Source organism: Pleuronectes platessa, chromosome 20, assembly GCF_947347685.1.
Source record: "Pleuronectes platessa chromosome 20, fPlePla1.1, whole genome shotgun sequence".
NCBI lineage: Eukaryota > Metazoa > Chordata > Actinopteri > Pleuronectiformes > Pleuronectidae > Pleuronectes > Pleuronectes platessa.
In genome coordinates, this window is record NC_070645.1 from 18,733,995 (window position 1) to 18,761,124 (window position 27,130).

The window sequence follows — 27,130 nt, forward strand, 5'->3', positions numbered from 1 at the left end:
TTCTCAGTGCAGCTTGAAAAGTGAGACGACTTTTCATCAAATGACATAAATCATAGAAAAATTCCGTCTTCCTCGTTCTCACTTGTAATTAATAAGCGTGTGTGTTACTTCCTGCTCTCGTTTACTTGGAAAGTGGAGTCGAGTTGCACAGAACCAGACAGTCAGTCACCACCGGCTCAGTCGCTGCCTCCGGCCTCGCACCTGTTGTCTCAAACTCACACACCCATGGAAATAAAAGTGTGAGCAGCGTGAACATCCCCCCCCCACCCCCCCACCGACCACGACATCTGATCCAGTGGTGGTCAACAGCTGCACCAAACACACACATTCTCCGATCACCCTGCATGGAGGCAGAAGAATGTCTAACTTCAGTGGCTACACACGATGAAGCTTTAGCTCGAAAACAACACTGATGCTACGTTTATGCCTTAAACGCAGAGTTTTAGTTTGAGAACAAAACCTGAGATGTTTGGAAACCTGAGGATTGTGGGTAGTTTGGTACTTCTCCTTAAAGTTGAAATTTTAAGTTGATACCATGCAAACTTGTCAAACTCGGATGGTTAAAATATTATGGCTGATAATCAAAATCTCTCCTCAGAAAATGAATTGGATTTTGGAACTACGCTGTGGATCTCTATAATAATACTAGGTGATAATTTGGCAGTGAAAGAAACAAAACCTGAACTCACACAGGGTTTCAGCTACAGACTAAATTCTTCACCCGAGATGATTCTTTCATGCACATGAGTCAATTTGGGGGAAAAAATGTGCTGTGAATTTAATGAGAAACCAAAAAGAAATCCAGAAGTTTCTTCTTTTCCTCCGTCGCTGATTTATCTCGGCCACAAAACTGCAGTTAACACCCGGAGAAGCTGATGAGAAAAACAGTTTGACTCTTGGTGCAGACCTGAAATCAGTCAGTGTATTAATGAGAGAGCGGCAGGAGTAACGCCCTCCAACATCCCCCCCCCCCCCCCCCCCCGCCCCCGAAGGACCGAGCTGGGCCACGTGTCGTCCTGCTGACTGATCTCTTCTCCACAACGTAAACAATGTGTGTGTGAGTGCAGCTGGCAGCGGCCCAGCACGGCCAGATTGAAAAACTCGGGAGTAATTTGGCCACTGATGAGAAAGTGATATCTATACAACTGAGTTGCTTCAGGGAATGTGTGTTGCTTTCTGTTGGAACACTGACGCAGGGCAAAGTGTGTGTGTGTGTGTGTGTGTGCGAGTGAGGCACGCAGCGCCAGAGTCAACCGAGCAGGAAGTTATTACTCCTTCCTGTTCTCCCTGAGCTGTGAGGAAGTCACTTTCATTTCGTCTGTTTTCATCAGTTTCTTTGGTAAAGAAAAGTTTTGGAGTGAAGGACTTTCAAGACTTAAAACTACAAATTTATCCCGTTTTCGAACGAGCAGAGAAGAATTTGTTTGCCTCTGCTTTGCCTTTGTTGTGAGAATTAGATGAGGATCATTCTCATGTGTTTATGCTGAATGTGTAGCTGGAGGCAGCAGCTTCACATTAACTCTATTTAAAGTTCCTGATGCTTCTGAGAGAACACACAATCACACACAATCACAGACATACACACACTTGGATAAGGAGACGCCAGAGTCCAAACAATTCACATTTAATGCCCTGGGCTTTATTGTCTTATTTTAGTGAGAGTTCTGTCACATTTTTTTAGTCTTTTCAGCCTCCAGGTGGGACAAGTAAACCTCAAGGATATATCCTGCCATTGGACTGGGCATTCAGATTCTGACAAAGACGAGAAGCACTACTAAGTAATGCTGCCTTTGTGCCTAACTCTTCACAGAAGAGAGAACATTAAATTCCCCAAAGGAAGGCACCCAATACTTGTGGTTTTTGGCCTTGCAGCCGTCTGGAGATTCTTTTTTCAAAGAGAAAAAAAAAAAATAGAATAAAGAAAAAGGGGAAAGAGAGGAGAGAAAATGTGTCGTTCTCTCACAGCCCCCCCGTCCCCCGTCATTAGCATTTTTTGTTTTTAAAAACTGGAATGATGAAACACGTACAGCGATCACTGCCCATTCACCTCCCTTATCACCTATGCATGAACAAGTAACAAATCAACAAATGAATGAAGTCTTTCAATAAACGAATAGCTTACAATCAAGTTTACCACAAGAACGAGAGAAAAAAAAATTACAAAAATAACTCATTTTTTTGTTTTACAAAAACATTTGTGGGATAAAACAAATAGAAAAAAGGGGGAGACTCCGCTTGCATGAAAAGGACGACCCCTTTGAAAACAAAATACAAAAGCAGCATTAGGATATTTATCAAAAACCATGAACAAAATCATCACGACAAAAAAAATAGTGCTTTAATCAGAAGCAGCAAAGGCTTCTGGGAAGAGACTTCATCCCTGTTTTGTTACTTGTGGTTGGGACAATGCTGATGAAAACTCCCATAGTCACATCTCCTCCTCTTCCTCCTCCTCTTCCTCCTCCTCCTGGCTCTCCTGGTCTGTATTTATGTCAACATTGATTTTCACATGATTGACAGAGAGAAGCACAGGGACCCAAAGTAAATGTGTATGTGTTTGTGTGAAGGGGGAGGGACCTGCTTTGTGTTCACAATATACAAAAATACCCAGGAGTCCGTAGCTACCTAACATTTACTACAGCACATGAACCAACAAAGGTACAGTGTACAAATAAAAAAAACAAAAACAAACCAAAAAACAAAAAAACTGTAAACACAGCACAATAAATAGATAAAAACAGCAGGCTCCGCACCATGCACATGTGATAAAACTCCTCTCTATACAACTCCCACATCTCTCACACTCGCCACAAGATACTTGGCTCGTATTTTTTTTTCCTTTAAGTTTGACTCCCAAGTGCAAAACATCACAAATGGACAGTTCTGTATTCAAGTAATATATATACAGGGGATATTACAAATATGTAGTTACTGTACAGATCATAATTTTTGCCATATTCATAATTTACAGATGTCAATCTTTTACTTTTAACAGTAACAAAAAAAACAAAAAAAGGTTAAAAAGTATGAGAGATGAGAATTGCAAGCGAGCGGCCGCAGTCGCCCGTCGTCCTGTCAGTCTGCACCAGAGTCCTGCTGTCCCTTTGCATTCCCGATGCTACGATGCACAGCACCTAAAGAGTGGACTCTTCACTGCACCGCTACTACGTCACCTCCATGGCCACTGTGTTGTCTGCTATACTGTTCAGTGCTGGCTTGTCTTCGTCATGATTATCCCTGCGGAGGACAGGAAAAGAAGGAGAGATCAACCACCCTGCTGCCTTGTTGTTTCTTCCACTGTCACAGATCTGTTCTGTGTGGAGCTCCTGAAGAGCTGTGATGTCACGTCTCTCGTGTGGATTCTCAGTCTCTGGCAGACGCTGCGTTTTACACGAGATCTGCCGGCTCCAGCTGATCCTTAAACCAGGGATTGTTTTATTAATGCAAAGGATTTACTTCTGATTATCCTGACACATATTTATATACAAACTTATCTGGTGCTGCTGCAGCAACAGAAATATACAAAATATTCCTTTCTGGGTTTGCACATTATGTATAAACAACATTCTTGTTCTTTGTGAGTCTGAAACATCATCTGGTCGCTGGAGGCTTTCAGGCTCTGTAGCTTCAGTTCTGGTGCAACACTATTTGCATTATTTTTCTGTGTTTCTTATCTTGATGCTAAGCTAATGGGTTTTTGACTGTAGCAATGAAAACTAACTCTATGATAATGTGCTGCTGCATTCGGGTCTCACCTTGAGCCCATGTCCATGGACGACGCTCCGGAGACTTTGGGCATCTGCAGGTTGGTGGCGGCGGACAGCTTTAAGGCAGAGGGCGGCACGTTGCCGAGGGTCCGGGGGATGTGGCGTCCGGCCAGACTGGCGGCCGACGGCACGCTCAGACAGATGTTGTTCCCGATGAGGACCTGAGTGGTGGCGGGGGTGGCGTTGGCAGCGCTGCACCCCAGGAGCCCGAGCGCCGCCGCTGCGTGGGCGCTGGGGGTGGAGGTGAGGGAGGTGGGGACGGCGTTGGCTGGAGAGGGCGTGGCCGAGTTAGCAGAGGGCTGGAGGAAAGTCGGGGCTGCGGAGGTGGCGCTGTGTGTCGACTGGTTGGTCTGGTGAAGGGCTGCAGTTGTGCTGGAGAGGTGCAAACCTTTGAAAACGCCTGTTTGAACAGAGAAAAGAGCTTTTGAGTGCAAATGGAAAAAAACAGACGGGACGCCACAGGAATCTGAACGAAGCACAACCGAGTCTAATGAATCTATCACAACATGCTGCAACAAACGCTGCGTCTGTGAAACTGATAATGATCTGTTTTTGTTGACATTGCTTGAGTGATGATGAAACTTCGTGGTAATTTTCCGAGCTGTTGTAATGGGCTGCATTATATTGTTAAGTGCCTTCAATGGTTTTCCCACCTTGGTTCACACACAAGGGGAAGAGACAAGTGATCCCGGGGCAATAATGGGTTCAAAAAGTATTCTACATCAACCACTTAAATACAGTTTTAAGGTTTCAATCAAGTTTTATTACTTTTTTTGTATTTAAAGTTTCGGGTACAAGTGTAATGAAGTCGATAATAGAAGAAGCGGCTCTCACCTGCGCCTGCCAGGACCCCGTTGACTCCACTCGCCAGCACCAGCTCCTCTTTGGACTTGAAGGCCAGCAGCTGGTCCGTGGTGACGAGGGCTGAAGCAGCGAACTGGGCGCTGGCCTGGTCCAACGTCTTGGACACAAGTGCCTGGATGGAAACCGGGGAGGGAGGAAAACATGAGGGTCTGTGCCAGAGACTTTGGCTGCTCTGTTTAAACTGTATCAAGCTGCTGAGCTCTGCATTTCTGCTGGCAAACAGGAACCACCAGTGGTATGAATACTGCTCGTGGGAACGAGGATGTCTCCTGTTTCCTTAAGGATGGGTGAACTGACCTTCAACTCTAAAATGATTTCCATATCTGGGAGAGCTCTGGCTTGTGAGCCTCTATTCAGGACTCGGGACACGACCCGGTCAATAAACGTAGGTGCACACAAATCAGATGCTGACCCGTGTAAAGATATCGACACCTGGGAATCCTCACTGACCTGTGTCTTGGTGGCTGTTGCAGGGTTGTTGGCTTGTTGCTGCTTTTGACTCTGCTCCAGCTGCTGCTTCTGCATGAGGGCCAGCTGCTCCTGGTGCTGCTGGTACTGCTCAGCCGTGAACACTGTGGACAGGAAGGAGAAGACGCTCCAGTCTGAGGCAGGATTTGGGAAAGTTGTGCACGTTGTTGCGTTCAACTGAAACTTTAGTCCAGACTTTCGGACACATTAACAAACTTGACGTGTCTGGTTGGACTTGCATGCTTTTGAAGGCCAGTTCAAGAAGCTGTTATACATGAAGCTACACAAGTGGACCCTTCCCCATTTATTCAGTGATGTGGAACAATGAGCATTTAGCCTTTAAAAAACAGAAAGTAAAAATGATGATTCACATTCTCAAGCAACATCATCCAACAGTGCTTTTAAATGGAAATAGCCGAAATAGCAGACATTGGCACATACTGATTTACAGTAAGTCTGTACAAAAGCAAAGCTCCTCTGGGAGCTTTCAGAGAGCAGGAGCATTGTGGCATGACAACACACTGGTCTATTTGGTGTGGGAGTGTTGCTTCGGGGTTCAAGGAAAGAAAGTCCAGTTTAACGGCAAAAACAAAGTCAGTTAAAATGGTTTATACTCCTGAGAGCTGACTCTACCGCTTTAATACAAGGTATTCAACCTGCGGTGCACGTACTAGAGCGATCAGGAGACGTCTATTCATTTTGTGAGAAGAAGAATCAAGCCAGAACCAAACAGGGCTGCAAATATAGATTATCATTCCTTTATCTGCTCCTTCAATTTGTCTATATACAAACGTACTAATAAATGCAGTTTCTGTCAGTTCAAGTCTTTACATTGATTTGTTTTATTTTACAAGCCAGATGCTCAGTTTACTTTCACACATGAAAAGAGACACGGATCAAACACTCATGAGAAGCTGGAGCCAGAGAAGGTTTGGGATTGTTTGCTGAAAATCTATTTAGGTATCAAAGCAGACTGTTTTAAAACTGTTGTATCAATAGACTCATTGACTTATCGTTGCAGCACTACAGACTGTAAGGTTGCACACGTCTTCATACGACGATGGTAAAACTGAAAGACTCAGAATAAACAATAAGAAACGGTTAAAATGTTCAAATCTGCACTAAATGAGATTCAAGATTTCATTCAAAACTGTCAATAGCAATGTGGTATATCAAATATCTGGTCAGATTAATGGAGGTTTATTCTTTATAAAAATACTAAGCTCCTGAATTTGAGATAAATAGTTTTTTTTTCTAGAAAAGCGCCCAAACAAAGCAACCTGCATTTCATCACTCAACAAATTATCACATTTCATAAATGTTTTCTTCAATTTCAGATTTTAATGAATGAATGAACCCTCAGGGTGGAATGCATTTATTATTTTTTTCAATTTAAAGCATTCATCACAAAGATTAAAAACCTCAGGCCTTTGCAAATCATTTCTCGATTCCCACAGGCACAAATTCCAAAACCAGGAACCTTCACCAAGATTGGTCAGTATCTACTGTCACACAGCGGTGACCACAAAGTAAAACAGTAGGTTTGAAGCAAGACAAAGATAAACAAATGTTTATTTAATTCAAATTGCATTATCATAGAGTCAGACTGCTAAGATTAGTGTAGAATATCCAGAGTTGCGGCCTAATGCTGACATCCATTTATCCTTCGAGTATCCACACTCTGGACGTTTGGAGAACAGATATATGACCAAACCTAAATAGCTTATATTCCCCCACCTTGTGCGTTCTCTAGCTCTGTCCCACACCTCTCTCACATCTATTTATACAACAGCAGTTCTGATCGACTCCCCCAAGTCACAGGAGCAGTAACTCATTTAACATGATGTGGAACGAGGGTCTGAAAGCAGAGAGTTCATGTGATTCCACAGCAGCACGGAGCAGAGCAATCTACCTTTGAGCCACCTCATCAGAAAGTGTTGCCCAAGAGAAGCAGCAAGCCTCGAACCAAACGCCACTCAGCTCAGTCGTCTGGCTTTAAAACCCAAACTTTCATTTTTTCTCCTCATAACTCGAGATGCATGAAAATCAAAACAACGGCACTTCATATAACGTTATGCATGGAGAGGTTTTTCCATTACATTCCTCCCCCTGCACACCACAAAGGCCATTCTCCAATTAGCCGTTTTGTAGTAGGGGTACATCCACACTGTTAGTGTTAGTTTAGAAACGCATCACTGTTTCTACGAGTACGACCCATGTCCACGCTAAACCAGAGTTTACAATCATCTACAAATTCCAGGTCAATGAAGGCAACACGTTGTGAATACTTCAAGCCCCACCTCAGTGTCTGTCCGAGAAAAGTAATTCATTTTCTTACTTATTATACTATTGTTGTTTCTCATTTGTAGTCTTTTCTACAAGTGAACAACCTGGTGTGAAGTACACAATCTACTTCCTGTTTACACCAGCACACACACATCCCAAGATGTCTGTTGTTAATGATAAATAAAATTACATATACCAAAACAATGGTCAGTAATGGTATCCGTATTCGCAGCAATAACGCATTAATACCGAGTAGCAGGCAATAGATAATACAGAATGCAGTGTTACCAGATCAGAATGTGAATTGCTGTCCAGGATTATGAATTAAAACATTAATAAAAACAACAAGACAACCTCAGAGCAGGCTGAAACCAAAAAGTGACACTGAAGACTTCAGACAACACTCCCACAAAAATAAAAAGGTCTCCAGTTAGTTGAAGATGGATGTTGACTTCAGATAACAGTTGCAAAATGAACTGAAGGAAAATTGTTTTTCTGACTGATGTTTGGCCTGAATTCAACTCCTTCTTTAATTACAGCAGCGAGCACACAAAGGACAATTGGGCTTTTGTTGAATTTACTCCAAGAAATGACTGCCAGAATCACTAACCTTGTAGAATGACATCTTAACTTTATAGAATGAGCTCCTTGTGATTCAAAGAAATGCAATAAAGCGATAAAATGAACTGTTCTGGACCAATACAAATACTTGGCTGTGAAACTTTTACACGTACAAAACCAAAGACATAAGAAAACACCAAGCTGCATAAAAGAGGAAACTACTGACTCACCATTGACTGGGGTGGGGGCAGAGCCGGTGCGGTTCTGGGAGCTGGATCCTCCAGACAAGGTCCTGGTTAGTCCTGAAACTGTCCGGCTACAATCCCTAAATCCTCTGCGAGACAAGTCTCCTCCACCCAAGGGGTGATGGGATAGCGTCCGTGGTCTGAAGTGCCTCCAGCGGCTAGATTTAATGTTCAAAAGAATCTGGCTGAGGTCCATTGGTGTTGATGATGACGATGATAACGGAGACGTCCGGGGCGATGAAGAGGTGGGAAGGTGGGAGGAGCTGGCTGGGTCCGAGGTATTGGTTTCTGAGGTACTGGCGTTAGAGTTGCGGAGCGGAGAGCTTGGAAGTGGTGAGGTGAGTGGTTCTGGCTCCGGGTCAGAGTCCAGGCTCTGACAGATGTTGTCTAGATCTGTGTGCGCTCGGTCCAACAAAACCCTGAAACACAAACCAGGAATGAGCACAACACATCCTCAACAGTGACCACAAGTCGTTTGAGGTTTGATGAAATGTAAAACACTGTGTAGCCTTCATCAGTGCATTACAACATCAACATCCTTCAGTTATGTCTGGACCATAGCACAAGTCTGGCTATTCCACACATACCCGCTGTATAATTAAAACGCCCAGTGGGCCAGTACCAAATATAGCATGGTATGACAAACGCATGCAATTTTATCAAGAGCAGACGACTTCTGTAATGGAACATGACTCTAGTTCACAGCCACGTGCGGCTGTAATGTTTTTTAAAACCCAGAAAAGACTCCAGACTTTCCATTAGTAGGGGCAATCTATCTAAGGTTGGTGCTAGCAGAAAGGCTACATTATAATCAGAGCCTGATCAACTTATACTGATCTTATATCATTGGGCGACTAAAAATCTGCCAATTGTTATCTCCTCCAGTCACTGTGCTTTACTCACTCGTCTGTGTAATTACTGAGGAGAGAGCAGACAAAGCTGCGGGACACGCCGCTGTTTAAACTCAGCGGAGGCTAGGTTTTCTAAATTGTCTACAGGCCATTGTGGCAGGTGAATCCTGAACTGAAAGGGCCGTGTTCATCATTTTATCAGCCAGCTGGGTTATTTATCATCGAATGTGCCCGCCAAATGATCTCTGGTAAACTGCCAAAGAGCTGCTATGGTAAACAACCTCGGCAGCTACAGCCAACACTTGGCTGACTTTCCCCGGCTCAGTATTGATATTGGCAGCATTCCTACACATTTAATTTCATACTTCTAGTATTTCTCAGACATCCATTTCTTGACTTAATTTATAGACTTAGGTATAAGACATATTTAATGTAAATTGCACATGAGCAGCTACTCCGAAGAGGTGAAATTATGTTTTAAAAACTTCACAAAACACTTTTCACTGTTAATAATTTAGTTCGTTTAGGCCCTGGAAACAATCTACTTCCATTTCGCCTGTGTACTCTCAGAAGGTTCCAAGTTTCACTGATCAAATCTTATCAAGTAAGAGGTAAACCATTCAGCCGGACTGAACTCACCTGCCCCCTCTTCCCGAACGGCGCCGTGCCAAACCTATGCAGCGCCGCGGCGTGTTCAGCGACGTCAGACAGAAGCGGAAGCGTGGGTCGCCGAGCCCGCCCTCTGACGGGCTTACCCAGGGCCAGTTGCCGGTCTTGGCTGGACGAGACTGGAGGAAGATGGAGAGGAGAGGCAGAGAAAGAAAAAAAGAGGGAACAGGCAGCAGATATTAAAGTTAACTGAGCGGATAAAAAAATGAAAAAGAAAAAGGGGATCCTTTATTATTGGATTGTGTTGTCCAGCAGAGAGTGGAAGACTAACAGCCAGGGCAGCCAGACTGGTCAGCCTGCTGTTGGCACTATAAATAGAAGCATGGGAGTCACAGGAGGGCACTCACAGCGTAGTACTGACAGCCGGCCTTCCTCCTGAACGCGTAGCAGCCATCTGGGTCATTCTCCTCTTCTGCCTCCGAGGAACCTGAATGGATCTGCACAATAAAAACAACTCCAGTAAATCAAGAGAATAATGTTCTTTGAAACACTAGATATGATCAGAACAGTCAATATTGTCTGGGTGATAAACAGCTTCACTCCTTTTGTTTTGAATCTATATAAATATTGTAATGAAACCACATCACAAGCATAGATGAATCATTCACACATGTCGGAAACAAAATCTCGTTACCTGTGAGAATGGTTCTTCGTCTGAGCTGGGGAAATCGTACTGGTTGAGGTCCTTGGGATTGAACACAGAGGGCCCTGAATGTTGCGGTGTTGAAAGAGGAGGGATCTTGGGTTTCTTTTCATATTTCCTTTTGGTTCGTACGGCCTCTGTCTTCTCCGGCTGTGAGGATGGAAGGGAGACAGTGATGAAATGTTTGCGCTGCAGACTGCATAATTAAAAAGGCATTTCAAGTTGCAACGACATTCTGTTGGTGGTAGTCCAGTGTTGGTGGTCTACGCACGGCTGCGGCGTGTGTAGAAACAACAGCGAGTAAAAGAGGCATTGATATGCAGATGGCAGCACGTGCCAGATGCCGCCGCCTAGCCAGATGGCTGCCCCCCCCCCCCCCTCAATCCACCGTTGACCCCAACTTCCCCAGTGGGACGACCCCTCCCTGCCTGAACAGACTCCAACTCCGCTAGGATTAGTCTGATTCTATTCAGTCTCTAGACGCAGGGGACAAAGCAAACAGGGAGGCAAGGGACTGCGTTGTCAAATCAATGGAAGAAATGAGGGCTAGAATGATGAGGGGGGGGCAGAGATAAACTAAAAATGAGCGTCTGTAAACAAAAGGGAAAAGTCAACCAGCTGGTAGAGGGGAAAATGTAAAGAGGAAAGGGGGGGGGGGGATAGTTGCCTCCTGGCCGGGCAGGGGGAGGGTTGTTGGACATTGAAGCTAATAAAGTTATAATGAGAGGAGGTGACACAGAGTTCACTGTAGTGCTGTGTAATGAAGTAGGATAATATGGAGGCATGTGACAAATCAGCCGTACATTAAATGTGTTTGAATTTGATGGAGTCAGCACATTAACTTGGTACCCAACCCCCGAAATGACATAACCCTGATTAACAGACACGAACAACGTGGTAAACAAATGAACAACCAGCGCATGGTAGAAGTTCTTCCTCTGATATGCATGTGCAATCATAGGATATTTTAAAAACCATTAAGCATTGTTTTTCCTTACTTGAAAAATAGATTAACTGTTGCTCAACCACAAAATCAACCACTTTTTCCAACAGTAAAACAGCCAAGATCCTATTGAGTCTGAGCTCAGTGTGAGATACAGTACACTGCATAATACAGCTCATCATTTCAGCCAATGTCTGTATAGCAGTATGTGAATTGACTCAGTAGAAGGACAAATGCAAAGTCAATAACATCTCCCCTACTTGTGTGGACATTCTGTTCCAACACCCACACTCCTGCAGAGCTGAGAGGCTGGATTCATTCTCCATACTGTTCCTCGCAGGAGGACATCGAGTTATGGACGACGGGTGACCCTTACCTTCTTGTAGTCCTTCATGTCCAAGTGGTCCTGATGTCTGTACTGGTTACTGTTGGACAGAGGAATGATGGGGATGGTGTAGACAGGCTTCACGAGAGCCCGCTGCGCCAGAGCCTCTGCCATCACCTCACTGCCAAAGTCTGGCATGACATTCCTGACAGACAGAGAGAAGGAGGTGAGTCTTTTAGTAGCTGCACAACAGTGACAAATATTCACTTCACAGTCGAGCCCGACTGATTGTATTTTGAACCTTTATTATATATCACTATATATTAAAAGAACAATGACATTTCTTCTGCATTGTTTACTCTGTAATGTAATCATTTTCATATCTGAGCACGTCGCCAAACAATAGCACAGATGTCTAACGTTTGTGAAAGGCAATTTTTCAGATAACTGATAAATCCGTCAGGCTCTACTGTAAAGTCTGAAATATGGAGAAACCTGTTTATATTATATTGTAATTTAAACTTGAATATTCAGCTGTATGACTGCACAGCTGTGACCAACAGAACAACAACTTCTGGGCATCACACAGGCCAAAACACACAATTGTGGGACGCGTGGCAAATTGCGACCTGGGTCCCACTACACCCGCATGAGATCATGTAGTGGTCTAGAGAAGCCATCTACCGAGAATAGAACGGTCCAATCTGCGAGTGAACACTGGCAGTGATGCGCAGGCAGAAACCAGGCTGGGGATAACAAGAGGAAATTGAAATGTCACTACAAATCAAAAGCACTTCAAGGAGAAGGGTCCAATTTAAGCTCGCACTGACAGCTACTTTCAGAGGAAATTCATTCCATTCGGATGTCATGTTTAGATGGATCGCTGAGGCTCCGCGGAGGAAAACAGGAACAATTCAAAGTGGAAGTCGATAGAGAAAAAAAAAAATCCAATACACAAAATAAGACAAACATATAGTTCACTGTAGTGCCTAACAGACTGCGGGGGAAATAAAAAAGACTATAACAGCAACCGGAGTCCATGAGCTAATTTGTTTCTGACACCACTGAGTTAATAGGGTGAGTTTTAAATTAATTATATATGCAAAACGGTGTAATAACTGTGGCCCCAATTAACACGAGCAGCGAAGCTTGACGTATCAGAAATTATGGTCGACTCTTTACATGATCAATCTTGAGGACACAAGCTTTGGGTTTCAAATTGATGAGTAAACAAAAATCGTATCAAACATGGAAGTTAACCACATAATCCCTCCAAAACACTGCGTGGGGCAAAGGCCTGACACCGTGACGATCTCATTTTCAAGAGGACAAAGATGATGAGCTGTTCAAACCTATAAAAAATGATTCCTTACACAACTTTGGAAAAAGAGAGTGAGGTCACAGCTGCACAACAGAATATTACCCCAATAAAACTGTTCATGAACATCTTCCCATCGGATAATTTCAACACCAATTTCCTCGTATTCCAAATCCACATGTGAAAATAATAGCATCCAGTTGCCTCACATGGTAGTTGATGTAATGCAGACAACTTTAACAACTGCTGCCAAACTCTCTCCCGGCCAGTTTCACACGCTGCTCTTTTCTTACCTCTTCTCCACAATCTCCAGTGTGAGGTGCAGCAGTTCCCTCTTGCTCTTCTCTCGCCTCTTGATCATCTCCAGGATGGTGACAGCTCGGCTCAGGTCCCGGCGCAGCTTCAGCATCTTCTCGTACGACGCCTCGTCATTCTTTCGGTTCTAAAAATGCAACATATCCAATTACTAGTGCGCAGAGAAACCAAAATCTGCGTGCAACAAGTACAACAGCATTTGTCTTCTTCATTATCCGGGCCACAGGCTCGTACCTTTCGGGTCTGCATCTTCTCCGTGCGTCGGCGGAAGGCCACATAGGGGTCGCTGGTGCTAGAGCCATCCCTCTTCTCCTGTTTGACATTGGGGATAAGGGAGCCACCCTTGCAGACTTTCCTCTTGCGGCTCCAGTAGTCAAAAACCTCCTTGATCAGCTCGTCGTCCTCCTTTAGCAGTAGTTTGGCTTCCTGCAGGGTTACGAGCTGCGGAGCAAGGCAGGAGTGAACAGGTTAGTGCAGGGTTACGCATCTCAGCAACCTAACAAGTATTCAGGTGCCTCGAGTATAATAAAAAAGTAATGAAATAGAGAAGCCTGGTGTTTTAAACAAGCTATTAAATTCTGGAAAAGAAAACAGAAGTAGTGCCCCAGGCATACCCCATAAACTCATACCTACTAAGGTTTACAGGTGTATAAATTTAAGAATCTTTATTAAAATTAAATATTACAAGAGCTCCTGAAAACCATTAGCTTTCAGTAACTATTAAAGAAACTAAGGTCTTAACCGATAACCTAAGAGAACCAGGATTTATTCAGTACAGAGTCAAGCACAGTGTGAAACCTTGGGTTTGTGTATTCTGTGTGAAACAAAGACAGTAATGTGTTTGTGCAACTACCATGCAAACTAGTGAACTTGCACACAGGCTGAAAAGTACCTGTTGTCCACTGCCTTTCTCTAGCCGGTCAATCATTTCTTCAAACTGCAGGGCGGTGATTTCCATCTTCTTCTTCAGCTTATTCACAAACGTCTCATCCTCTGAATCTAGGTCGTAGTCTGGCTGCTCTGTATCCAAACTGAAAGCTGCGAGAGGGAGAAGAGTTGGTCACAGGAGAGCCAGACACAGGAAAAGGACTGTCTCCACTAAACACAGCTCCACTTGTGTAAACACGACTACAGGAGGCACCATGCAGAATACTACCATCCTGAATGACTGAGTAATCAGGATATTTCACATTTAATTTAATCCTCCACAGGCAAACTCACATTTTGAATAAATTATGTGGCTACCAAGATAAAAATGTCAAATGCCATGTCATGATTTTATGATGGTCATTTGTATTAAGCAGCAGTACACTTCAAGCAGAGTCAATAAACGCATGTATGTTGCTGTCGAAGATTTGACAAATATGTGTAGTTGAGGCTTGTTATTTTCAGTTTAACAATAAATAATAGAAAACACACAAAAAACAAATAGAAAAAAAAAATGCATTTCTGCACAGGGAAAATCTTCATATCAGACAAACACTGAAACGTCTATGTTGAATATTGATGGATTTTTATTGAGCAACTTAACTCCTGCCAAATGTTGTTAAAAAAAACAGAAATTAAACCATTTTATCATGAATAACTGTGCTTGTGTTTGCTTCTGTGCTTCACCAACTCAATAAAGCAGTGCTGCAGGACCAACACGAGCACCCGGGCTGCAAACTTTACCAGCCACTCGCTCATAAATATTCCCTGTGACTTTATTTTTATTTTGCCCTACCAGTCGGGCCAGAATCTCCAGCAGCGGACTGGAAATTCTCCAGACTATAACATATTAGTCTAGCAAAACTGGGCAAGTGGCTGTCTGCTGTAATCCATCAGCTACTGTGACCCCTGGATGAGCGAAAGAAGTAGGTTCACTGCATTGTCAGAGCAAAACCATAAATCAGCATATTAACCTGTCAAAACCTGAAGCATTCGGAAAGTATGCAGCGTTCCCACTCACTGTCCCATATTTAAACTGTTGGGTAAGAGAAAAATAGAGCTGCAGGGTTCTGGTGAAAGATTCTGCTCCAGTGGTCTCTCAGGTTTCCCTGTTAATTCAAACAGCACATCTGACAGTGGCAGTCCAAACTGAGAACTACTTCTCTATAAGATTCTTTGTTAAACTAAAGAATCAAAGTTTCATACAGCAACAGACTTTTTGTCCAGATGCTGGCACCAGTGTATTTCGGTGCATTTAAAATATTTGCAGAGGGGGATGCGTGACGCTTTAGACAATAACACTAGTTACAATTAACACCTGGGTTGCAAACCTATCATTTCGACTGTGCCAAATTCAGTTTTAAACAGAGCACCATGCCAGGACAATTATCTTTTCCTTCTCCACCAATCCCTAATTTGTATCACCCATGGAGACGGCTCAACTCTTTCACATCACTCATCTGCTGTCAGAGAAACTACAGCCAACAACCATCTTACTCACAGCTTTTCAAGACAGGCAGTATTAAGAATCATGTCTTAATGAAACTCGTGCCAGTTGTGTTCTCTTTCATTGAAGCATCAGCCGCAAACAGAACTGTTCTTTCAAACCGGAAAAACTCAAACACGCAAGTCTCTCAAACATCAGACTAAACCCCCCGAACACATCTGCCGCATTCAAACAGCAACATCACCACGTGCTCGCCAACCACGCACACAGCTAAGAAGTTAATCCCTGTTGCGAGTGGCCTGCTACTCACGCTGTATGTGAATAAGCTGCTTTGGCATCTTGAACTCCCCGGGGTAGAGGGACTCGTAGTGCGTGATGTTGCACTCTGCCTCCGGGACCGGGATAACCATGTTGTCCCGCTTCTCGCCGTAAACCTGCTGCGCCGAGATGGCCCGCTGGAGATGGTGCTCCTGGAAGACAGAGAGAAAACAGCCATTTAAAATACAAGGTCTACAATTTGAGGAGGTCTGCAGACTTTCTTCAGAAAGTATTGTATTGATTTAGTTGTTTACACCCAAGAGACATCTTGGCATCTGACTTCATTACATTCATACGCACAGATAAATGATTACAGTCCAGAGTTCTCACTGGACTAACAGTATGATTTATTTGGACAATAAGCTGTTGGGTGGGAATAGATGGAAAATGTTGTGAAATGTTAAATCCAAAATACGCAACAGATGGAAACGACGCTCCCTGTTTTTTGGTCTTTCGTTAGTATTAGTGCTGAACCATGAACTTGTCGAAGCAGGCAGAAAAGTATTTTTGCAATAGGATGCTATGCAAATAGAAACAGTCACAGTTCTCGCTGCTGTGTTGGAGAGAAACGTGTCATTGGAAGAAGGGTGTTGTATGATTCGGTGCCTGGAATGGGGCATGAGACACACAGAGTATTGCTAAGCGTAGTGACAATCCACTATGAGTGAGTGAGCGTCACAGTCAGTGAGATTGTGCTTCAAAGCCAGAGCCTCCTGGCAAACATGTCAGTTTAAACCCTGCACACAAACGTACCATCGCAGCGCTGACTCACTGTTTCTCATTTGCAACATCTCTTGCTCGAGGAAGTAACAAAGTTAGTTGGAAAGACAATCTGTCCGACGAGTTTACAGAGAAAGCTGAGGCATAATCTGAGAGTTAAGATGAAACACCTGCGACTTTCTCCAGCAACAAAACTTTGTTTTTAACTAACTTGGCAGAACAAGCAAATGAGTCAGTTTGACTCTTGAACTATGCAAGCATAGAATGTTTTCTCATTATATAATCTGATGTTGTATAACATACCAACATAATTGTTATGCTGTGCGGAGGCTAAATTAATTGTAACATTTTCTATGATGAAGTTTTCCTAGTGTTTGTTCGTGACACATATTTTAACACATTGGAAAAAAGTCCAACATTTTTTAGCACTCCATCCCACCTGCCTCATAACACAAGATGCACACAGTCAGGACATCAGGGTTAGAGTGACCAGAACGATGTAGACTCAAAAAATAATTGTTGATTTGTTGTAATAGAGTTAGAAGTTTGAAATAATCTTGATATTGATTTAAAGCCGCCAGCCGTACTGCTGATATACGTCTGAAAACAGAGTACTGCCACCAAAGATCTTAAGTGTTGACCATTTTCCGTAAGTGATGCAACAGATGGTCAATCCAGTCAAACTGACTGAGGCCAATCTTTCTCTAAAAACGACTTTAACAGGACGCCTACTTGTTTTTTCACATTACACACATTTCTCTAACCACAACGAGTTTCTTGGGTAGATATTGAGACATGGGTCAATGTTCCATGACCTACTAAATGTGGCTGGCAAACAGAAAGATCAACCAAAGCAAAACTGTGTGTAGCTGATTTGCCACTGACCGAAAATGATTCAAATTTGGACACTTCGTCATTTGTGTGGGAGTTTTAAGTGGTTAGAGCCTTAAGTATAATCCAAATCCGTGAGGAGCTCTTCGTGGAGTAACAGGAGAAGCGATTGAGAGCTGTGAGCTGGCATGAAAGGACACAGCATGTGTCCTAAGATAACCCATCTGCCCCTGGAAAGCCTTTCAACAAGCCCCTTGTATATTCTCTACAATCAATACACAAACAGAACCGCTTAATGTGTTAACTAGAAGATAGCCAATTTAACCTTGAGGATCCTGGGACTATGCCTGTCCAGGTGAACCTCTCGCCCGGATACAGCTGGAATCCTCAAAGGACAAGTGGTATAAATAATGGAGGGATGGACCCTGGGACCAAAGCAAAGGTGTTCAAGTCTCCCACTGACGCCAGGCCTGGTTGCTGATGGCTCTAAATGAGTGTGGGATGTAAAAATACTGCCATCTATTCACAAATAACTGGTAATTTGTCAGAAAATTAAGCTGGCATGCAAGTCCAAAAACAAATGTTCACACATGCAAACGGGCCATTTTGTTTTTGATTGTTCCAGTGTTTTCAGACCGCCTTGCCAAACTGAATTCTGCACCGCCTTTTACACACAAATACACAATCACATGCAAATAGCCAACAGTTTCATGTAATCATACATGTAAATATCCCTTCGTTTGCATGGTGTGGTTCTCCAGCCCTAGACCATGCAACTTTAACTTGAAAATAGTAAGCTTTGAATGCAGTAAAGTTGCAGAGGAGCACTTGAAATCATTTGTCTCGATGCATCATGGCACGACTCTGCATCGATGCAGAGACACCACGTAATCGATTTTTTAGCAATGTCCCGCTGCTGCATAATTATAACAACTGCTGCTTCAGGATGAGGACAGACGCACATAAAAGGTCCAGTTGACTTTAACCGCATCAGAGTCTCCTGTCTGAGTGTCTTCCCTCCTCTCTCCCGCTGACCTGCTCACACTTAAAACTAACAATAAACACTAAAAATATTTACAAGTTGAGTTGATGACACACGTATTTAAACAGGTGCGCACCGTAGTTCATCTGCTACACACAAGAGACGTACACGGTCAGTACGTCAGGGTTCAATTGACTGGACGATCCGGAATCATGATCCATCACCAACGATTAATAACTGAATACATGCGGTTATCAGTTTTAGAGAGAGACAGAGACGGGCAGACACACATGCTGCAGACACAGGTTCTTTTCCGCAGTTTTTCAAACAATGCAGAGATTTTTTAAACATCTTTGTTGCAGAAGAAGCGATGCCCCGTTTATCTAGGAACATAAATATGAATTCAGCAGGTTTATAGCACCTTGATGCTGCCAAAGGGGTCAGGTGGAACAACCCTGATACACTTAAGGTTTAAAGATAAAACAAGTCTAAACTGAAAGAATGTCAAATCAATGTGGAGCTCTGACGAGTTATTAATTGATAAAGTATTTGGCAAACTAAAGCACACGTGTAATCACAGCAAAAGTCTAAAATACTTTAAAGCACAAATCATGAGGCTATAGAAGATGCACACCTCTAGTAGTCACAGTGATGTGTATCATGTACAGATGCATCTGTTACCGTTTTGTAATTGAATCGTGGCCATCAGACCAAATTGTGATGTACCTAGAGATCCCCACCCCTTGTGTATTCCTGGTTACAAACATTCCCTCCATGACAGCATTTTGCCATGCTTGTGCAAGATGACAAACACAAAGGAGTCTCCCTCTGCATCAGGTTCTCTGCTGATATGACCCAATGTTTAACGAAGCAGTGAAAGATTTGTTCTCGTGTAATTTGTCAAACGCCTTCACCAAAAATGTGCCCTTTGAACCCCGGTGTCTGACATGCTGACGAACCCTTAGTCTAGGGTATAAGCGGAGCTGCATCAAGGGTGCGTGTAAGCAACCAATTAAGGCTGAGCCCCGGCCAGACCTGCCACAGCACACTTCTGCAGAGGATATCAGCTTGGCAGATTGCAGCCGGTATCCCTGAGCCGCCCTCTGACCTAGAGATATCCTGATCTTACGCAGCTGTGATCCTCACAACTACGGTTCACAGGCTGGGATTTCCTCTGCTGCGGAATTGAGGGATAAAGGGCTTTTGTGAATGGCACATGGGAATGGATAAACTAGGTTATTCTAGGACGCATCACGTGAATCTCTTTTAAGTCAAATTTAAGTTAAAGTGTCACTACTATACGTTTCCTTCTGGAAAAGCCTAATTAGTCTGTTCATGCACATGACTCAGCTGTCTTTATTCTCCCCACATTAAAAACACATGAAAAGAGGCCTTATGCATGCACTTGCCTCATGCTATCTCTTCATGAATGCACAGTGGGGACAAATTCTCAAACCCTTTGATTACAGGGTAGCTTCCAACTACACATTCCGAAACACAAAAGGAACACCCATCTTTCACTTCCCTCCCTTCTACACAAAATGTTCTGGGACTGTGGAGACTTCACAGCAGCAGCGGTGCTTTGTCATGGCCACAGATGCCGATAGAGCGGAGACAAATGAAAATCTATTTTCACTGCACCACGCGCTCCTTCCATTAACTGTTCCCAAGGGAAAGAAATAGTTGATTCAAATAAGTCGCCATGGAAACAAAGTGTGGCCTTCAGTAGGTGTTTTCAGCCCGAGCCGACAGGAGGTGAGGCCAGGGAGTGTTGAGGTGGCGATCTGCTCTGTGAGTCAAGGCATACATCCCGTTTTAAAATCCTGGATGAGATGCACGCATGCTATCAAACCAACAAGCAGCCTGGACAAGAAACAGCATGACGAGCTACCTCTGCATTCCAAAGAGAAGACAAGATTTACGTTACTCCAACATCAATAATTCGACAGAGAATCAGTGTTACCCTTGATGAACTACCACAGAACACCAAAATGACATCATACAATCAGTAAAACACACAACCCTGGTTGGGAGCAATGAAACTAATGTGGGTGTGTTGCCTTACTTTGGCATGTCCTCATTACTGTGAGTACCAAGGAAGTTGTGTTTTCATTGTTAAGACTGTCAACTGGGAGCAGAGTACTCAAATTTCTCTAGAAATACAGATGCGCTCCCGGAAAACTCTTGTAATTGATTTCTTTTCAATTAATGTAATAATCCTCTTCACAATTTCCGCACTGAAAATTATAATGCAAACAATGTACCGACTTGTGAGATGTATAATTTCTTCACATGTCCTTCCTTCAATGACTATTAGTCTTTACTTTGTCATTTTCGAAAATTCGTGATCCCTCACAATATTCACCTGCTCATCCGAGCTGGACTGAATCTCTGAATATTTAACTGTGTAAATAAAATGATTGCAGACTCCGTAATTATACGATATGGACACTATGTTCCTACTATTCACCACCATGGCGATGATTCTACAAACTGCAGCAGGAACAAAATGTCTGAAGACAGAACACATAATCGCGTAAGGTTGATTTGTTAATGAAGCACCATGTCTCCAGTTCCACTGCAACCAATGATAGCACAGACATTGATCAGTTACATCTTTCAGGCAGGTAAGACAGCATTTCTCACACCACATGTTTTCAACCCTTTGCCAACCCCTGCAGCCAGCAGCAATGAAGGATTTAAAAAGAAAAGAGCATCCTCATGCATGAATATTAATGAGATCAATACCAGCGCCGCACAAGGTGTGCTTAGTTGATTCTTTGAATCAGCATAACACTTAAGCCAGCTTGTGGTCATTCAGTCGGACACAGCACCGCTCCATTGTTGCTGGACAGGATGTAGGTCAGGGAGCTAAGCCATGCACAGCCTTGTAGTAAAACTGTCCTCTTTATCTCTTCTGTCACTCTGTTATGTAATGCCACTGTGTGCATGTGTACAGTAGGTGGGGGGAGGGCCTGGAGGGGAGGCAGCGCAGAATTTTTGCTGACTTTGCAGGCCCCTGTCTGTGCTTCCCTTGTGTTTGTGTCTGCTGAGGCAACTCGGCTGCAAACGGGGGGGGCTCTCCTGCTGATGAGGTGCCGAGAGGAAATCAGTGGAGCGGGCCAGGACGAGTAATAAACACCAGATAATACACCCCCCCTCAATGCGCCGTCCACAAGCAGAAGCAATAACCACCAATCAACTGACAATGAAAAAGTATGTCCCATTAATAATCCAGTACATAGCAAAGCAGCAAAGCAGCACAGCCACAAACCAAATGAGGAGCGTTACTTACAAAACCTTTTCTACTTATGCTGGGAATTCACATACATTACCAGAGCTTTATCCAACCTGACAAGCTGTGGTCTTATAGTAATGGGTTTATATAATCTTCCCACAGGCATGAGGCAAACAAAACATTTATGTAATGAATTATCTCCCTGCAAAGCAAATAAATAAACTACAACAGATTAGTTTAAAAACTGGAATAATAGTGAGGATTATCCAAAATATTGGCAGATCAGTGCAGCTTTAAGCAATAAACTAAACGTCCATAAGATCCATGTTTAAAGTGATTATTATGTATAAACTGCACAAATGTATTCACTAAACTCACAACTGTACACAAACAACTCGCTTACAGGCGCAGGCACTGATCTGCTGCAAGGCGCAAAGTTTTGCATGAACCATTATTGCAATTAATGAATAACTACAAACACTAAACGTGGCTGCAGCAATAACCAAAGGCAGCTAAATTGAATAAATCCGCCTTTAAAACGAACACCATCTCCATCCACAACTTCTCACACTTCCGCATTCCAAGACTGTGCAAACATGCAGATACATGCTCTGGTTAAATAAAGGGCTGGTTCGGTACACGCTGCCCCGGCGCGCGGAGTGCAGCCGGCTCTCCGCACACATGGCGGAGCCGGAGCTGTCAACAAGCAGCACCCAGCTGTCAGAGCGGCGGCGGCGGCGGGCTCAGTGTCTCCCCCTGGCCTCCGCTCGGGGAAGCTCCGGCTGGGGCCGAGGCCTGCGCCCGCTCCGCCGCCGCCACAGAGAAAGTCAACAAAATGGTGGAGCGGAGAAAAGTCACGTGACTCCTTTGTGCCGTCGAGCGCACTTTCGGGGGAAACAAGTGAACACAACCGGGCTCGCGAGTAAAATATCGAATCGTCGTGTTCTTACGACGCCGCCCGCGGTGGAACGTGATCGGAACATCATGTATTCGTCGAGAGCCGTCGTGTGCAGGAAAGCGCAGCTATGGCCGCCATTTTGCACAAGCTTGCGCAGGCAGGCACAGCGGCGCCCGTCGACATGAAAACACGTCCGAAGAGATGCAGCAGCGGCCGGGCAGCAAATGTAAAAACATACCGATTCCTCCTCCTTCTCCATCCCGGTCGGCATCTGCGGCACCGCCCGGTTGATCGAGGCATATTCGTGCAGGTCCGGCAAATCCTCGCAGCGGAAGACGGGCAGAGGCTTGCTAGCATCCAGCGCCCGAGCCCGAAACGACAATTTACTCATTTTTATATGAAGAGATGCAGCACAAATCTACTCGATCCGCTCGGAATAACAGCAGCTCCGCCTCGAGCGCTCATGGAGGAATCTGTCGCGGTCTCTGGGAGTCAGCCGGTCGATCGAGGGCAGGCTCGGGTCCGTAGCAGCGCGATCAGAGCCGGGCAGGCCCGGGTCTTGGTCGCTCTCTGTCGGTCTATCTTTCCCCTAGGCTCCGCTGTTCCTCCCCGGTTCAATACGCCATGGCCAACATGGCGGACATGACAAACTCATGCAGCTCTCTGCGAGCGGCCCAACCCCCTCGATCACAGCAACAGCCATTCCCACGCAGTTTCGCACGCGTGCGCGCTCGCGAGGCCCTTGGGGTAGGGGGTGAGAGAGAAAGGGAGGGAGGGAGAGAGCGGGTGAGGAGGAGAGGTGGTGGTGTGGGGGGGGGGAGGATGCTGATGAACTTCCCAGGCTCCGGATGTTCTCATCCTGTAATAACCCGGGATGATGCTGATGTACCGGGACAATATTTATTCTTTTACGTGGATTTTAATCATAAATGAATATAAAACACAATCGGACTGCATCACCTCAGCATTTAATAATGTTTACCGGCGAACCCCCCCCCCCCCCCCCCGATTAAAGTCCGGAGAAGTTTCTTCATCCTAACTTTCCAAGGTCACAAAAGGTCAAAATTATACCCTTTGTTAAAATGAACATGCAATTAAATCATATGACACGTTCCTTCATTTAGATTCAGTGGTTTTGCAAATGTCGCCATCCTGTGGTGCAGAGAGCAACTGTCATCTCGTGCTTCACTTCCATGTTCCAGTCAGACAGGTTCAGACAAGGCTGGAACAGCGTGTGAACATTCCCTCTAACCGTCCTTTTGTCTTGATGTATGCAGAGTTGTTCCCTCACGTATATAGGGAGACGAAATAATGTTGTGTAACAAATTTAAAGTGGTATGGGGAAATTGAGCGCATTTCCTTTAACGTTAAAGCCTGCAAACTGATAATGTGAAGCTTAGTTATTTATAATAAAACAGTACAATTGGCAAGATACCAAAAGGTAAACAAATACAGCCAGAGGGAACATTCTGAAACTACCCCACACTTTGTGGTCATCAAGTCATAAACAAGAGCAAAGTCCTGGAGTAAATGACTGATGCTCTTTTGTAATTCTGTGTCTTGCCATTAACAATACTTTTGCTATGGAGTAATTATAATTGACCATTAAAATGACAAAATAGTTAACTCTTCACCTTCTTGTGATCAAGTGAACCGACATCCCAGAGCTGCCTCGCCTTCTTGTTTGTGGACGTCATAAATCAGCACAGTCGTCTTCTGCAGTCGCCCAAAGCGTGAATAATGAGATCCCTCCACACTGAAATGCTACTTAGTATTATTCTTAATAGTTCAGCCTACAACTGCTGCACATGTTTACTTTTACTGTATATTTACATTTGATTTAAATGCAACGAGTAGCCTGCAAAAAAAAAAAATATATAGTTTTAATTTGGTTAGTGTATCCAAATGCCTCGACATTGACACTGGCTCCCAGGCATTGAGCAGTGCACACATCATCTCACCAGGGTTCTTTTAATATTACAGCTCCATGCCTATAATGTCAAATGGAAAAACATAAGTATAGAAAGTAAAAATCAAAATGAAAACGATTTATATAATCTCACTCTTGCTCCACTTGCTGCCTGCAAGATGAGAGTAAGATATTTCAAAGTATTATGTCCAATAATCAGTCTTTTATCCCTGATTATATAAAGTTGCATTGCAAGAGAACTCAAGCACCATTGATTAGAAAGACACAAAAAAAAGTTATGATTCGCTTATCAATAAAACAAATCTCCTGGTAAAAAGTTTGCAGGCTGCGACTCAGGCAGTAGAGCAGGTCATTCACTAATCAGGGGGTTGGTGGTTCCATCCCTGGCTCCTCCGGTATGTTTGCCAAAGTGTCACGGGGTAGACATTGAACCCACAAATCGCCCATGTAAGCACTGCTGTATGAAAGTGTGAATGGGTGGATGTGACCTGTATTGTGCTTTGAGTGCACAATACACCAACACCGATCAGTCTGAGTACCAGTTATCAGCATATACAAAGATAAAGATAAATATGTAGGGGTGGTTTTACGGGTTTGCCCCACTGTGAAATCACAACCTCAACTTTTAGCTACCTGCTTTTTACCTCAGGAGCTGCTCTCAGACATGCACTGAACTTCTGAAATTATCCCGAGGCATTGTATGCTAGAATGCAAATGTCAGAGTCAGTTGGACCAGACATTGTTGGAAGTTTTTCTGCCAAACCCATATCAAAACTCCAGAGAATGTCTGAGTGAGCCCACAAAGACGTGTGCTACATGTAGAAGATATCAGCTTGGATAACGAGATTCAAAAGCTTCTGCAGACATAGGCCAACCCTGATGTTGTAAACAGAAGTAGGATTTTTGCAGTGGAATATACATGTCGTAACCTGTCTCCTGCATGTTTTCCAAGACTCCACCCGTCACCTGAATGTTTTGGACATCTTCCTGGTATTGTGAAAGTGCCTGACCCAGAAAAAATCTCCTTATTACGTTATTCACAAGTGAAAGTCCAGATCCAGTTGTCCGGACATTTTCCGGTGGTGACAAACGGGAGCTCAACATATGTAAATACTACATATCGTAGTATTTTATCAGAGTGGAACAGGAAATTCAAATAACCTGCAGGGCCGGGAGACGGTTCCTGTCGGCATGGGTGACTGATCCAGGCGTCGCCGGGTGGCGTGATCATCATCATCATCCGTTCGGGAGCAATAGGCTCACAGCTGAAGACCATAATGGAGGCCTGTGAAACAGAGCAGTAACAGATACAGGCTAATATCAAAGAAATATTGTTAATCTGGTCAAAATACATTACACTTTACAATATGAGAAATATCCCAGCATTTCTTGTAATATTTTCCTTTAGTTACAGTAGTAAAAGGAATATAGAGCTAAAGATTTGACAATCTGCTCCAAAATACACTCAGTCAAGATCATATTTAATTATTTAGCAAGTTAAATGTCAATTATAATGAATTCACACGCCCCTGCCTCCACACTGGGTTTGATCATGTAGAACAAGTTTAGTTGCTACGAGTGCAGATTAGTACAAACCCACATATGGAGGAGCAGAGAGGGGGTAGAAAAAAAAAGATCCAAGACATGGCAGAAAACCCCAGCGGATCCCGGCATCATCTGGAGGGGGACGTCGAGCCTGCATCGCCACGGAGCCGATTACCGAGCAGCTTTCAGCGGGGTCGTAATTCCCGTGGAGCCCAGAGATCAGACACAGCTGTTTGCTCAGCGACACCGAGGCTAGCTGGGAGCTAACGCTAGCTTAGCCCACTTACCCTGACCCTGCGCCATTTACAGTGCGCGGACACACGCTGCCACACAGTTTAACACAACACCAACTTGTGCGCAATCACACACGCGTGTCTCTTTCGAGTCCCTGCGCAGAAAACACGGGGTGAGCGATGAATTAGCAGGAGCCGGAGTTTTTTTTTAACTTACCTGCTGCTAGCGAAGCCACAGGGGAGGAGGAGGAGGAGGATGGCAGCTCTTCCTCTGGTTGTCATGCTAGCGCGATGCTAACGCTCGTTAGCTCGCTTCAGGTCGCCAAAGAGAAGGAGGATGAACGTTTCCTCCTCGTGGTGTCACAGCGGATCGATGGAGACGCTGAGAACCGACGGGGAGTGAAGCTGAGGAAGAGGAGGAGGCGTCCTGACGATGAAGGTAAAACTTAGACACTTCGGTAAAAAAAACACACACACACACGAAACTGACCACAAGACACTCTGCAGGACCGTTCTGATTGGACGGCGAAAGCCACCAATCACCTGTGGAGAGCTCCGGGAGGTGATGAGCTCATTGGTCCCGGTTATTCCCCCCCGCCCATCCAGGAATAATAATAATAATAATAATAATAATAATAATAATAATAATAATTTCAATAGGGCCTCCCACTGTCAGTGCTCGGGCCCTAATAATAATAATAATATTAGGAAGAAGAAGAACGACCTTAATAACAACAATCATAATAATAATGTTATTAATAATAAGTACAATAATTATAATAACTACAATGAGAAGAAGAATCATA

General features: G+C 44.0%; 1 protein-coding gene across 4 annotated transcripts; it reads right to left on the reverse strand.

Moving 5' to 3' along the window:
- Positions 1–1,617: 1,617 nt before the first annotated feature.
- On the reverse strand, positions 1,618–26,828 carry epc1a (enhancer of polycomb homolog 1 (Drosophila) a). 4 transcript variants are annotated; one of them, XM_053412277.1, is made up of 16 exons: positions 26,542–26,828; positions 25,708–25,831; positions 24,251–24,332; positions 15,940–16,099; positions 14,148–14,293; positions 13,490–13,696; positions 13,234–13,382; positions 11,674–11,827; positions 10,346–10,504; positions 10,059–10,148; positions 9,682–9,830; positions 8,177–8,610; positions 5,082–5,203; positions 4,602–4,743; positions 3,756–4,167; positions 1,618–3,237 (listed from the first exon to the last, which is right to left on the reverse strand). In XM_053412277.1, the coding sequence occupies exons 3-16, from the start codon at positions 24,311–24,313 to the stop codon at positions 3,165–3,167; spliced, it is 2,460 nt and encodes an 819-aa protein (XP_053268252.1). In that variant the 5' UTR covers positions 24,314–24,332; positions 25,708–25,831; positions 26,542–26,828; the 3' UTR covers positions 1,618–3,164. The 4 variants fall into 4 exon arrangements, with proteins under 4 accessions (XP_053268252.1, XP_053268253.1, XP_053268254.1 ...); XM_053412278.1 differs by lacking the exon at positions 26,542–26,828 and adding an exon at positions 26,147–26,506; XM_053412279.1 differs by lacking the exon at positions 24,251–24,332.
- Positions 26,829–27,130: the final 302 nt, after the last annotated feature.